This window comes from Monomorium pharaonis, chromosome 10 (genome assembly GCF_013373865.1).
Source record: "Monomorium pharaonis isolate MP-MQ-018 chromosome 10, ASM1337386v2, whole genome shotgun sequence".
NCBI classification, from domain to species: domain Eukaryota; kingdom Metazoa; phylum Arthropoda; class Insecta; order Hymenoptera; family Formicidae; genus Monomorium; species Monomorium pharaonis.
Genome location: NC_050476.1, coordinates 14,229,374 through 14,244,610, shown reverse-complemented (window position 1 = coordinate 14,244,610; position 15,237 = coordinate 14,229,374). Strand labels below are relative to the sequence as shown.

At 43.8% G+C, this 15,237-nt stretch overlaps 1 protein-coding gene across 6 annotated transcripts in view; it reads left to right on the top strand.

Moving 5' to 3' along the window:
* Positions 1 to 15,237, top strand: part of LOC105833171 (sodium-coupled monocarboxylate transporter 1) — a 187,662-nt gene that overhangs the window by 85,257 nt on the left and 87,168 nt on the right. For all 6 annotated transcript variants that reach the window (XM_036293373.1, XM_036293368.1, XM_036293369.1 and 3 more), the window contains one exon: positions 13,085 to 13,239. In XM_036293373.1, coding sequence (XP_036149266.1) covers positions 13,085 to 13,239 — 155 coding nt within the window. The remainder of the gene's footprint in view (positions 1 to 13,084; positions 13,240 to 15,237) is intronic.

The window sequence follows — 15,237 nt, the reverse complement described above, 5'->3', positions numbered from 1 at the left end:
GATAAAGAACTTCCCCCTGCGGGCAGTCTCTCTCCACCCATCCATTGACCCTCACTGCTCCCGTTATAATGAGGCCGTTACCTGCCGCCCGAGCCTTTGATCCAATCCACGATCCTTTCTGGCACGCCCCTGCGAGCAGCTTCCTCACACACCATCTCGTGCGGTGTGTTGTTGAAAGCCCCTTCTATATCTAGAAAAGTACCAACTACGTAGCCCTTCCTCTCCAATTGCTCCTCGATAAACGATACAGCGGAGTGAAGGGCCGATTCTGTGGAGTGTCTCGTGCGATACGCGTGCTGATTCACATGCAGCGGGTGTTGCAGTAGAACCACGTCTCGTATGTAGACATCCACCAGCCTTTCCAACATCATGAGAAGAAAAGACGTTATAGGCTGATTGGACAAAAATCCTTGACGGAGCTGTAACCCATTCTTCCCGCCTTGGGGATGAACACAACTTTTGCCTGCCTCCAAGCCCTAGGCGTATAGCCCAGTGCCAAGCAAACCCTCAGCGTCCGCGTGAGCGGCTCGGTAATCTGCTCTAGTCCTTTCTGAAAAACAGAAAAACACGGTCCGACTTAAAGGGCTTGAAAACTCCTACGGCCCATTTGACCTTGTCAGGCCTAACAATTTCTGCCGCAAGAGACCAATCCTTCCCTCGTGCCCTGTGCAGGTTCGAGGTTTCTTGCTGGATGTCTTTCTCCGGGCTTCCGCGGAAGATCGGAAAGTTTAACTCCAGAAAGTGGGTCAGGCATCGTTCCTCAGCCATCATCGTCCCGTCGTCGAGCCGAATGGCCTCCAGAGCCGCGTCCCGATCCCTGGCCAAGATCTTGCTGAGCCTAGCTTTCTGAGCCCTCCGAAGGTCCCAGTCAGCCTGGCGACCCGTGTTCCTGGCCCTGTTCCAGGCACGACGCGCCGGACCTCTGAGCTCCTGCAGCTTGGGGTTCCACCAGGAGACTTTCTTGGTATTTTGCATCGTCCTTTCTAGACAGTTCTCAAAGCTGCCGACGAGAACCTTTTGCAGATGCTCGACGAACAGTTCGATCTCTTGTGGGTTCCCGTGTCTTTTGGGAAACTCTCAAAGATGGCCAGGTCCTCACGAAATGAGTCCCAGTCCGTTTTCTTTGGGTCTCTCATAGTCATCAGGCCTGCGCCTTGGCAAGCCTGAAAGTGATTTGTCTGTGGTCCGACAATGAGGGCTCATCAGAGACCCTCCAGCCGGTCACCTTCTGCACTAACTGTCTCGAACAGACGGTTTCTCACCGCAGTGACAAAGGTAGGTTCCTCGCCTTTGTTGAGAATCTCTAGGTCAGTGGACACTAGAAATTCCAACAGCCTCTCACCTCTTCCATTGGTATCCGTGCTCTCCCACACCGTGTAGTGGGCATTTGCATCGCACCCCAGCACGAGGGGAAGCCGCTCCCTTTGGCAGAACTCCACCAGACGAATTATCCGGTCCGATGGCATCGGATCGTCCTCTCCGTACGGGAGATAGCTTACCACCATCCTTTTCTTGGTTTCGGTTCCGCTGATGATCTTGATCACAACCGCTACCAAGCCTCTTTAACAGAAATCCGGCAGTAGCTGGGTTTCCAATTCTTTAACGGCCACGCAGGGCCTGGGTCGATCTTTATGCGGAGGTCTGAACAGCTTTCTACACCTCGCTAGACCCCTAATACGTTCCCGGACTAGCCAAGACTCTTGTATTAGCGATATGGCTGTGTGCACCCTTGGCGCCTGGCAAGAACAGCCAAAGTTTCTTACTATGGTGCAAGTTAATTTGAGTGATGCCCACTACAAAGACGAGACATTTGGGTCGGGCTCCTCCCTACCCTTTCCCACCTTCTCTTGGGATGTCTCGGTCACCTTGAATGTAATCCGGTGAGGCACACTATCTTAAGGTGAGGTTTAAAGCTCAGCGCCTTGAATCTATTGACGCTGAACTGAGGAATGCCGAGAATGAGATTCCTACCTTCACTGGTCGCCCCTACATTCTTGGCATAGACGCGCCAGCCCGAGGTAACAATACCCAGATTCTGCCACTCCAGTAGCTCCAGAAACGCAGCCGCTTCCACTGGAGATTCCGGGATCCACACCGCAGCCTTGTACTGTTTTTGCAGCACTTTCAGTCCCATCTTCCTGAGCCTGGCCCCTTCCCATGGTACGATGCCACCGATCCGGCTTTCTAGCCATCTCAATGCGCCGCATCCGCGCATTTCACGACGGCAGCCCCGCCCTCAGAGTGGTGCTGTCGAATCTGCGCAGGGTATCCTCCCGGATCTTCTTAAAGACTGCACCCCTCAGCTGCGCTAACTGCTCAGCAGTCATCACAGCATCGGGATATCCCTCTGCGACAATTACCCTTGTCAGAGAGTCCGCGGCGTCTGCATAAGCATAGGTCTCCTGGATCCTCTGCTTCTTCTTCGCCCCTTCCGCCGATTGTGGGTCCTATTGGGGTCCTTCTGGCGTTTGCTGCCGGAGTTCCCCTGAGCCCCTCAACCGGCGTCCGGGGAATGGCCGAGGACGAAAAAGAAGAGGTCTCCGGAACAGCCGGCGGAGGGCCAGTCCAAGCCTGAGCCAGAGCCTGAGCCCTCCCTCCCGCTCCCGAGCCCTTCTCCTCTTTGCGGATCCGGAGAGTTTCTTCTTGCGAAGATCCTCTTCCTTCGCCGTTGCAGTTTTGGTGCCTCCCGTGCCCCCAAAGGCCCGTTCGGCTCCCGATCCCGCTTCTACCACCCTTCCGGAGTCCTCTAATAAAACCTTCATCGGGGTGTTTTCAGTGAGTTTTAAGTTTGTCATTTCAGTCTCCATCCAGTTCCGACGAGCAGCTAAGGAAAAGAAGGTCCGCCCACGCAGAGCCCCGCATGCGTGGGTAAGGCTAAATACTCTGGGGTTTCGCCTGGTTCCCCTTGGTCTAAGTTTGAAACAGCGCGGAGGAGCGGATAATTAACCGGACAGTCGGAAATCTTCTTAAAGTACGGTAGCAATCTGCCAACCGGTGTCGCGACGGAAATTTTGCTGAGCGTTAGGCATCACGTCCTATCGGAGCGAAGATCTTGACCACGGCGATGAAAGTAGATCCGCGAGGCAGACGTACTCTCGCGAGCGCGAATTATCCGATTGCTCCTCCAATTTTAAGCGTGCCAAACCGATAATTAGTAAACAGCGACGTGGTGTTAATTGTTAAGGATGCGTATCCGATACAGCGTTCTTCAACTCGTAATTTCTTGCAGCGCGACGCGCAACTTGTCGGCGAAAGATTCAACGGAGCGAAGTGCTTGAATAGATAGCGAACGCAAGACTGGCGAAAATTCACCTCGAAAATGTAACGCGCCTTATCCTCCCCCGATATTCGTCGTTAGGAGAAGAATATCGGGGAAGAGCAAGCAGCTGATCGACTCGGCACTTCACGCGATCACGACGTGTAAGTGTGAAACTCACGGGTTCACGCTCCGGCTCGGCGGGATGAGATTATTGTTTCCCGGCAAAATCTCGCGATAGGAAACAGAAAAATATTTATGTTAAACGTTCGAACATCAATTCGTTAAGGATACTTTGAATCTCAAACATACCGGCCGCCTTGAAACGCTCGTTTCAAAAGAAGGAGAAAACAACCGCGTGAAGGCACGATCCCGCCGACCGCGTTGAGCGCAGAACATTGAACGAGAATGACAAGTTGATGCTCAACATTTAGCCTTGACGACTTTAGTAAAGTACAGAAAAGCGAACATTACTTAAGGGGGGCAAGTCATATAAATCGAAATTTTTTAGCAATTTTTTTTCTTGTTTAAATTTATAGGAAATTTTCCGTAAAATATGAAAAAAAAATAGTAGAAACCGATTTGAGAGTTCCTTCTATGTTATTTTCGCCGAAAAGTGAACGGTCGAATTGGGCGGAGCACTCACGTAGACGAGTCGGAAACTTAGTCTTTCGATTCTTCTGTAATAAATGTTAACCTGGCTGTGTTAGAATAATGTTCGAAAAACAGGAAGATCTGCTCTATGGCCCTGGAATCGTAGATTAGCAAAAAACTGCGGTAAGTTAAAATAAATTACGATTTTTTCACGATTTTATTATTCGAACTTTAAACGCGTTTTTCTCCAAACTACTTTTTTAAAATTGCGTGCAAGATAACTCAAAAACCATTTATCCGATTGAGTTCTCCTTGTGCATACATTTAGATAAATACTTTCCTCATAAATTGAACCTTTATTTGTAATTGTATTGTTTAAATAAATTCTTTTTATTGCATAATTAACACGAAAATTTTTCGTAAAAATCAATACTTATTCTTCTACGTGTCGCCATTTTTACAATTTTGCATTATTTTCTTTAACAATAGGTTCAATCGATAACGCAAACCGTACAAAAAAGAAATCTATTTGGTTTTTTTGTTTCAGATGAATACAAGCAGCGCTACATTGCACGCCGACAAGTGACTTCAACGTCGGCACATTAGATTTACATTATTATTATTAATAAAATACATATTATTTTTCTGTCAAAAAATATTTTTTTAGTAGTTCAATATTACAATAACATACCCTGAAAATTTCAAAAGAATTGGTTGTATAATTTCCTCAAACAAAATTCCAAAAATCACTCAATTTTCAGCACGTTACATGACTTGCCCACCTTAATCTACAGACAAAGAATACATGCTTAAATGTGACTTAAATTAAAATAAATCTAACGTGTCTAAAACAAAGTAAATATAATGACGCAAATTAAATTAAATTTTGCAGAAACGAACGAGCTAGTCGCTCGACGTTACGTCTTCGACGGGAAGGAGGCATAGTTGCCCGATTGGACGCTTAAATTCGGATGTAGTTTTCACGGTAACGACGCGTGTTAGATCGTCAGAACCGGAATGAAGCTGCGTGACCCGGCCGAGCTTCCACTTACACGGGGGACAGCGTCGCATTACGCAACAAAACAATTTTTTCGATTTTTAGATCCGAGTGAATCTTTCGCCACTTGCTTCGCTGCTGCAACGTGTTGACGTAATCGTTTGCCCAAAGCTTCCAAAATTGTTTAGAGAGGTGACGAATGAGTTGCCACCGCGATAACCGATTTTCGTTAAGTTAAGTTGCAGCAGCGAAGATTCAGGGAGAACATTGAGAGCGGAGCTTATCAGGAAATGTTTCGGAGTGAGGCTCTCATAGTCGTCGAATGAATCGGACAACGGCGCGATTGGACGCGAGTTTAAGCATGCCTCGATCTTGCATAAAAGCGTGATGAGCTCCTCAAAAGAAAGCGTGAAATCTAGAATTCGATGCTTCATGTTGCGGACACCCGCCTCCCACAATCCACCGAAATGCGGAGCAGACGGGAGGATGAAATGCCACGATACGCAAGCGGTTTTACTTTGAAAGTCAGGATCGCGCAGGGCATGCTGATAGGCGGACTGCAGTTCCCTGTCGGCGCCAACGAACGTCGTGCCGTTGTCTGAGTACATTGCCGACGGGAGGCCTCGTCGCGAGCAAGAACGAAGATATGCGTTGAGAAACGACGGAGTCGAATAATCACCGACTAACTCTAAATGAATGGCGCGTATGGCTAAGCATATGAACACAGCGATGTACGCCTTCCTCGACGTTATACCGCGACCGGCGGACGCGCGTACCTGTACAGGCCCGGCGTAATCGATCGCCACAGTGAGAAAACGGCCGAGATGGAGTTGAAATGCGTGCTTTGGGGAGATCCTCCATTAGTTGCACCGAAATAGCGGCTCGCTCTCGACAGCAAACAGTACATTTATGGATGACCACCTTGACCAAACTTCGAGCGCGAACAATCCAATATTCGTGACGGAGCGTGCCAAGGGTGAGCTGCAGCCCTCCGTGCCACTCGCAGATGAGCTTGCAAGGCAATGAGGTTTACGAGGAGGTGCGACACCAGCAAAACGGGATGGCGTGTTTTATATGAGAGAGGAGCGTGGCGGAGACGACCTCCCACGCGTAATATCCCGTCGCAGTCGAGGAAGGGCATCAAAGCGGCTAATGAACTCTTCGGAGAGACGCTTTTGCCGGCGGTTAGCGTGCGAATCTCAACCGAAAAAAGCTCCGATTGGATACTTTTGATCCAAAATGTTTTGGCCGAGTTACATTCGAGAAGTAAGGGGGTGTTGATTGAGGAAGCGAGAGGAGAAGAATCGACGTTACGGCGTCGACAGGCATTAATGAACTTGAGGAGATACGCCATGACGCGAATGAGCTTGAACCACGAAAAATATCGGATCGCAAGATCCCACCGAGTGGGCGGAGTGGAGACATTTAACAAAACGAGTTTTTCCTCGGCGCATCCACAACCTGTGAGGCGGGCTCGCGAGGCCATTCCTCTTCCGAAGCAACCAAGGCTTCCCGCCACAAGAGAACATGGTGTATCAATTCATCACCGAACAAGCCCTGCAATCCGCGGGATTTTCCGAGGTCGGCACGTGACGCCACTCAGCATCCGGTAACTGAGTTTGAATCGCGCTGACGCGGTTGGCGACGAACGTTTTCCATCATGAGGGATGAGCGCACAACCACGTAAGCACGATGGTTAAGTCCGTCCAACAAAAACACGGAACAGATTTAATCAAGAGCAAATTAGATACAAAATTTATGAGACGGAGCAGGAGAGCCGCGGATAGCTCCAGGCGAGGTACGGTGAGAGGTGTAATGGGAGCGACCTTTGACTTGCCGGCGAGCAACGAAATCGTAACTGCACCAGAGGCGGAGACAACCTTCAGGTAAACGGCTGCCGCGTAGGCGTGAGTGGAGGCATCGGCGAAACCGTGCAGCTCGATATGGGAGATGTCTGATTGGACTCCTGTCCACCGCGCAATGTGGAGATCGTTTAGTGAGGAAAACCGAAAATAGATTGAATGCCATTGACGGAAAAGAGGCTCGGGAATATCTTCGTCCCAGGACGCATGAAGACGCCAAAGTTGCTGCATACAAATCTTAGCCGAAACGGTGACGGAAGTCGCCCACTCCGAAGGGTCGTATTGCTTCGCGATTGTCGACAGAACTGCTCGTTTACTCCGAGGAACTGATCCGGAGAGAGAGAAAGACTCTAACTTGAAAAACATCGCGCGCCGTATTCCATACAATGCCGAGAACTTTTACCTTTTCGTCGGTTGCAATGTGTCGGTCACAAGCTAGTCCGTGATCCGATGGATTAACGTCGCTGAGCAGTGCCGGCGAATTGCTCGCCCACTTGCGCAATTCGAATCCTCCGCAGCGTAATAAGCCAACGAGTTGGTCGCGAGATTCTCGGACGTCGGTTGTGTCATCAACCCCGAATAGGACGTCGTCGACATAGATTTGATTGTGCAGAATGGGGATGGCCAACGGAAAACGGTGCCCGTCGTCCTCGATAAGACTGTGGAGGACGCGAAGCGCTAGGTACGGCGTGCATGTCATACCGTAGCAATTATAATCGTTAGGCTTATTGTTAGCACCCCTCCAAACAATATGCTGGTAATCTATGTCTCGCCAATCGTCCAAAATTTGGCGATACATTTTCGCAATGTCAGCCATGTAAACGAATTTGAAGTGGCGCCATTGCAGAATAATCGCGGGCAAATCCGTCTGTAATTTTGGACTCGCGAACAAGTGGTCGTTGAGAGATGATCCGTTTGAAGTGACGCTCGACGCGTTAAACACGACGCGTAAGTGCACTTCCTTCGCGGAACACCGGGTGATGCAGAATATGAACAGGTTGATGGGAGGCGTCTTGCGGGGGCGGCGCCCGTCGCATGTGCCCGAACTGTTCATATTTACGCATAAATTGATCGTACTCTCGTTCTCCGGGTGCAGGCGGAAACGACGCAGCAAAGAATAATATAAGTGTTCGATAACAGGTCGCGAACGATTGATATCGATTGGCGGACCTCTTTTAAAGGGCAGTCGGACGATATATCGGCCGTCCTTTTGACGCAAGTGATTATCACGGAAGTGAGCCTCGCATGACTCATCCTGTGGCGTTAGAGCTTGAGATTGAGGGAGCTCCTCGACCTCCCAGAATCTCCGGATCAATCTCATCGGCGAGAGACTGACCGAGTTGTGGACAGTGAGGTGAGCAGAGTGTCCTGAGCCAGCGAGTGATCGACAGTAGTTTTTGACGAGTCGAGCGACGACGCGAGAGGACCGGAGATGATCCAGCCGAATACGGAGTTTTGTGCGACGGGTTGTCCGCTTTGTCCCTTTCGCACACCCTCCAAGATTACATCCCCGTAGAGATCAGCGCCGATAATAAATTGAATCGGATCGGAGCTGGTCGGCTCGGCATCCGCCCATGGCAGGCCGGTGAGATGCGGAAGGCCGGACAACTCCGAGACGCATTTCGGAGCGTACGACATAAGCGAGTTGAGAACGAGCGCCGTTGTTTCGAACGCCGGAGTATCCGACGCGCGAGGAGATATAATAATCGCTGCGGCGTGTCGCACTGTGCCGACATGAGTCCCGCCGACGGCGAAGATGGAAACCGGCATTCGAATGCGTTTCGCACGCAGTAATTGAGCCACGTTCCCGCTGATGAACGTGGCTTCAGAGCTCTTACTAAGATCGATCGACCAGAAGCGACCCTGACGGTGACCTAGACGGTCGCTAAAAGTACTTGAACATTAGTGCGCGGCTGCGCGGAAGAGAGCAACGAGTTAACTTCGACTGCGGGTAACGCATCGGACGACACCTTTGCATGTTGTGAGGTGCTCGTGACCGGATCAGAATTCGCTTCCGCATCAATGTGTAACATCGTATGATGTTTTTTATCGCACAAACGACAGGTATTTACTTGTACAATCTGACGTGGAGTGGCGACTGCTTAAACAGTTAAAGCAGCGCTTGAATCGCTTGACGAGTTCCCGCCACTGACTCGTATTTTTCGCAATGAATTGCGGACATGAATTAATGAAGTAACGAGACTTGCACAATGGACAAGTCAACGCCGCACCGTCGAACGTCGTCGAAGTATGAACGCGCGACGAAGCCATAGATTTAGAAGCTGATTTCGGGTCGGAGTGAGGAGAACATTATTTCAATGCGCGAATGCGAGAGACGAGAAGTCGACCTAACGCTTCGTACGTCGACGGCGCGTCGGTGTGAGTGGTATGATGTAAGAGGCCTTCATTTGCGCACAGTACAATTGGACACGTTGCAATTGCCCACCGTGCTATTAGACACGAAACTTTGCACATCGTTCAATTGCGCACAGTTCGTTTAGACACAGTTTGATTGAACACAGTTCGATTGGACACAGTTCGATTGGACACAGTTCGATTGAACACAGTTCGATTTAGTTGCGCACCGTTCAGTTGCGCACCGTTCAATTGCACACCATTTAAGTCGCAAACCCATGTGGTGCAGTGAATGCTTCACACACACACACACACACACACACACACACACACACACACACACACACACACACACACGCGCGCGCGCGCGCGCGCGCGCGCGCGGGGAATGCAAGAGGGGCCTTTGCCCCCCCTCCCTTCCGCATCCACCTCGCCCAAGTCGCTAACCTATGTACACATTGCAACCGCAGCCATAATGTATAAATATTTAATATGCGTTTGATTGAACGGTGCGCAATTGAACGGTGTGCAATTGAATTGTGTGCAATTGTACGGTGTGCCACTGAACGGTGTGCAATTGAACAGAGTGCAATTGAACGGTGTGCAACTGAACGGTGCGCAATCGAACGGTAAGCAATCGAACAGTGCGCAATCGAACTGTGTCCAATCGAACTGTGTCCAATCGAACTGTGTCCAATCGAACGGTGTCCAATCCTGATCAAGTCGGCACTTCACGCGATCACGACGTGTAAGTGTGAAACTCACGGGTCTACGCTCCGTCTCGGCGGAATGAGATTATTGTTTCCTGGCAAAATCTCGCGATGGAAAACAGAAAAATGTTTATGTTAAACGTTTGAACATCAATTCGTTAAGGATACTTTGAATCTCAAACAATTTTTTCTTGTAATTGTAATTGACTTGTAAAAACCTTTTATTGTAATTTACTCTTTTTCATATAAAACTGCGTAATACAATTATAAATAATTGTAATTATCTGTACTTTAAATAGGCATAAAAATGTGTTAAATATTGTATTAATTGTACTTTTATGTAATTAAACTGGTTACTTACAAGTAACACTAGAAAAATTTCATATGGCAATCTTCCTGAAACTTGCCATACAAGTAGTATATGGAAAACTATTGGACACGTGTATTGTTATATTGGCCCGAAAGCCGTTTGATTTGTAGAAATCATCATTATTGATTTTGGGGGTAGGTTCGACTATTTTACGAATTATTTTTACGATTGTTGCGAAATCAGGTAACTAAGGATTTTTGGGGTCGCTAATGACAAATCTGAAGTCTGTTTTTAAGAATTCAAAATGGCGGATCCAATATGGCGATCGCATTTTTTCAAAAGTTTTACACCCTGTCATAAAGTGCAAAAATTGCAAAAAAGTAAGAAATGAGCATAACTTTGAGGCAAATTTGTAGCAAAAAGGTCCTAATCGGAAACTACCTCTAACAGTAACGAAACATCGAAAACCATTCCTACAAGTAGTGATGCGTCTAAAAATCAATCCTTTCTTAGCGCTACCTAGGATGAACGACGTGGACGTGATAGGGTTCTTATCTCATTGAGGTGCTTTTTGAACGTGAGTCCTCTTGCCTCTCACGAATCCGAGTGCTTTTTGAACGTGAGTTCCCTTGCCTCTCACGAATCGGGGTGCTTTTCGACTTACCCTTTAAATTTAGTGCAGTAATGTGGAGAGTTAGCGTTTGTTACGGCAAAGAAGTGCTGCATGCACATTGATGTCATACACCAAGCACATTTAATTATTGTAGTATCATTGCAGAGTTCACATGTGCTATTGCAGTTTTAACTTTCCACATTACTGCACTAAATTTAAAGTGTAAGTCGAAAAGCACCCCGATTCGTGAGAGGCAAGGGAACTCACGTTCAAAAAGCACCCCGATTCGTGAGAGGCAAGGGGACTCACGTTCAAAAAGCACCCCCAATAATGGGATGAGAATCCTATTACTTCCACGTCATTCATCCTGAATGACGTGGAAGTAATAGGGTTCTCATCCCATTATTGGGGGTAGCACTGAGGAGGGATTGATTTTTAGACGCATCACTTCTGGTTTTCGATGTTTCTTTAGGAGTAGTTTTCGATTAGGACCTTTTTGCTATAAATTCGCCTCAAAATTATGTTAATTTTTTACTTTTTTGCAATTTTCGCATTTTTTGACAGGGTGTAAAACTTTTAAAAAAATGCGACCGCCATACTGGATCCGCCATTTTGAATTCTTAAAAACGAACTTTAAATTCGTTATCAGCGACCCAAAAAGCCTTAATTACCTGATTTCGCAACAATCGTAAAAATAATTTGTAAAATAGTCAAACGTACCCCCAAAATCGATAAGTGTGATTTTTACCCTTCAAACGGCTTTCAAGCCGATATAACAATACACGTGTCCAATAGTTTTCCATGTACTACTTGTATGTCAAGTTTCAGGAAAATCGCCGTATGGCACTTCTCTAGTGTTACTTGTTAGAAAATTACATAAAACTACAAATGTATTCTAAATTTAGCAAATTTTTGTAGATTTCTGATTAATTTTTATAAAATTCACGTAGAGTTTTGTAAATTATTACGTAATATTTGTATTTTGTTGTAGTAATATTTTTAATCTTTTATAAGATTTTGTAGAAATTTTTCCGCCAGCGGAAATCAGAATAAACAGTTTCAAGGATTTTTCAGCAGCTGCTGCAGCCTTTCTGCTGTGTACGCGCGCACAAAAGAGGGAATGGGCGAAGGCTCTTAAGACTGTATCTCTGTGAATTTTCTTCGGATTGTTTTGAAATTTTGAGAGAACAATTTTAAAATGTTCTACTATAAGAAAAAATACTTTTCAGAATATCTATACTTTTAAGATTTTAAGACTGACTGCACATAACCCCTTAAAATTATGCGTAAAGTCTTTTTTAATCGTTTTTATTCCCCGAAGATCTAATGGCGAATTCGGTTGGGTGCACCAGTGCGCACTAGTGCGCTCTCGTTTAGTATTTCGTATTCTGTTGACTTGTATTCAGAATGGGAAAAACTAAACTGCACTAAACGAGAGCGCACTCAATGCATCTAACCGAATTCGCCATAAGTAAATTAATTTTAGTTTTTTCACATTCTTGGATACAAACTTTTTAGTTTTTAATCTAAAATTCTTTAAACAATAATAATAAGTTAAGTAATAAGAAGTTATTTGACCAGTATGTGAATAACACAAAAAGTTTGATGAATAACCATTTCTGATCATAGTGGATTTTAGTGTTAATAATAATTATTATCATATTAAATCCTAGTTTGTGAAACATTTTTTATTGTTATTAATTTAAAAACTAGATTAATTAAAAAATTTATTTCTAGCTTCAGTTTACGATAGTGTTTTACTAAAAGATAATACTATTGTTTACTATTGTTAATATCTCTTACAATAAGAGTCAAAATAATAAATTATATAATAATTAATAATTGTATGTTGTATTGTAAAAAAAATTAATATCTAAAAAAAATTTATTTATTACATCATACGAATCACAACATCTTGAAACAGTTACAGTTAATCGAAATGTTACAATATAAATTTACACACACACAAATGTTAAATATACTTTTTAAAATTATTCAAACGTATTACATAAGGAAGAGTGATATGCACGTTTAAAAAGTACTAATAAAAAATATATTTATAACACTATACTTTTAAAATATTTTATTTATATTCCAATGTGATGTGTAACACATTCCAAACATAATGTGACATTAATGATCTCTTAACAATATTTAACTTCCGACTCTAATGTCAAAATATTAAGTTATTGGACATTGATCTGCAATTTATGATGTATTACAACAATATGGCTCTAATTTTTCAATCTTATTTATAAAAATGTAATATGTCAGTAATATGTTATACATAATATTTATAGTATATTGCAATACTACTGCAATATTTTTCTAACATTACATGCAATGTGTATTATTATAATTTTGCTAAAAGATTTTATTTTATTTAGGGTGGTCTCAAGGCAGTAGTATGGACAGATTTCTTTCAGACTTTTATTATGTTTGGCTCCATGTTATTAATTACAATTAAGGGCACAGTGGACATTGGTGGATTATCGTTAGTACTCGGAAGAAATTTGGATTCCGGAAGACTTGAATTTCCTACGTGTGTGCATTATATATTAATATTATATATAATTTTTAATTAATAGTGATACAATATAAATCCCAGTAAGCAAGATTTTAACAAAACGTTATTATAATGATATTTTATAATATGTAACGTTTTCAATATGTAGTCTTTAATGTTGTATACAATATTATTATACTGTAAAAAATATTTGAGTAAAACGTTAAAACTAATATTTCTATATTGTAATTGTAATGTTTAAAAATATTATGTTATGAAGTAACATTTCAAAAACATGCAAAAATATTACGTCATAATGTTTATAAATTCACATGAAATTTTAAAAGGGTGATTTAACATTTTTTGCTTATTGGGATCTGTTTATGTTATTTATATTATATGCACTCTTTGTTCTTTCTTTCTTTATGATCGTATTCATAATTTAGATTTTAAATTTAAGGTCTTAAGTTTATTTTAAAATTGTCTGTAGCCAATAAAATAATCCGTAAAGCATTTAAAGATGAATGTAAGGTGGTTTAAATACATGTACGACCTGGCTATGAATACGAACACCAATGTTTGAATATACGTTACATATATTTTCAGCTGAAGAAAATGTTAGAGAATATGGGATGTCATTTTTGTTTTTGAGAGCGGTGCACTTGGACACAGTTCATGTGGACACCGTTTATTGAACACTGTTTATTGGACACCGTTCACTTGGACGCTGTTCAATGGGATACAGTAAGAAATAACTATGTTTGGTGCACCCCTACCGGCGGGGTGGGTGTGGGAAGGGGAGCCGAAGGGGGGGCTTGCACTCTCCGTGTGTGTGTGTTTATTTCTTTTTATGTCCAACTGAATGGTGTCCAAGTGAACGATGTCCAAATAAACTGTGTCCAAATAAATGGTGTCCAATAAACGGTGTGTCCAAGTGAAAGCCTTTCCTCGCTGATTATGTATGAAGCCCAAACGGCATTTGTTTGTATTCAAATACTCCGAAATGTGTAGTGAATGCGGTATATTTTATTGTCAATTTATACTTGTCAACTATTCGAATATGGAAAAAAACATTTTTCAAATTAAGTAAGCTGAAGAACTTCTTATCCCTAATCATCAATTTGATATTCAATTATTGTTAGAAAATTATCGTAATGCATGCTTGAGCTTCTATTTTTTTCAAACCTAAACTGAATTCTTTTAACACGTCACGACCTAATATTATTGGGCTTACCATAGTTGTATCCAGGACAACCAATATCATTTGATTATTTTTTGTTTCACCATCTAGAGTAATGTTTAAGTATACACTGACAATGACTTTTCGATAATGACTGATCGGCAATAGTCTTGATTTATCATGAACTGAAACTCGGTTTTAGATGCTTTAAGTTTGTTAGCATGGAGACGTCGCGGTTGCTCAAATACGGGTTGCCAAAACATCTTTAGGTTTGGTAATCTCTGAAATCTAAAAGGTTTGATGATCTTTAAAAATTCTGGGAGAATGTCAGCAAAAGGTGTAATTTTATCGAAGCAGAAATTCCGGAAGATGAAGCGTTGCCAATTTTTGCTTTGACTATAAGTCTTGTTATCGAATCTTTGAGTGTTTTTAATCACAGGTAGCGTTAGTTAGTTAAGTGTAAGGAAGCACCCATAGTGCTATCAGCCAAATGTTCTGATTATGGAACCATTAGCTGCGTATAGAGTACCTTGTTCAGTTTTAACCGGATCTGAAGGACGTAGCTGGAAGACAGAGACATCCGCTCCTGTATCTATCAGGAAACGGAGTCCGGATATTTGGGTGATAATAAAAAGTCGGTGAAAAGAATGCGTGCTGTTTGAAATTGCCGCAATTAATGACGGCTTCTTTAGTTTTCTGTCGGTTTATCTTTCTTTTTTTTAATTGCGCGGTTGTACGCATTTCTTTGCTTTTTCCTCGAATCAGCGGTGGTAGTAACAGTTATTTGAGCTGCGTGACTGGCTGCACGAGGTACTTCTTGCACGTACGCGAACGTGAACCTGAGCGCGACTATG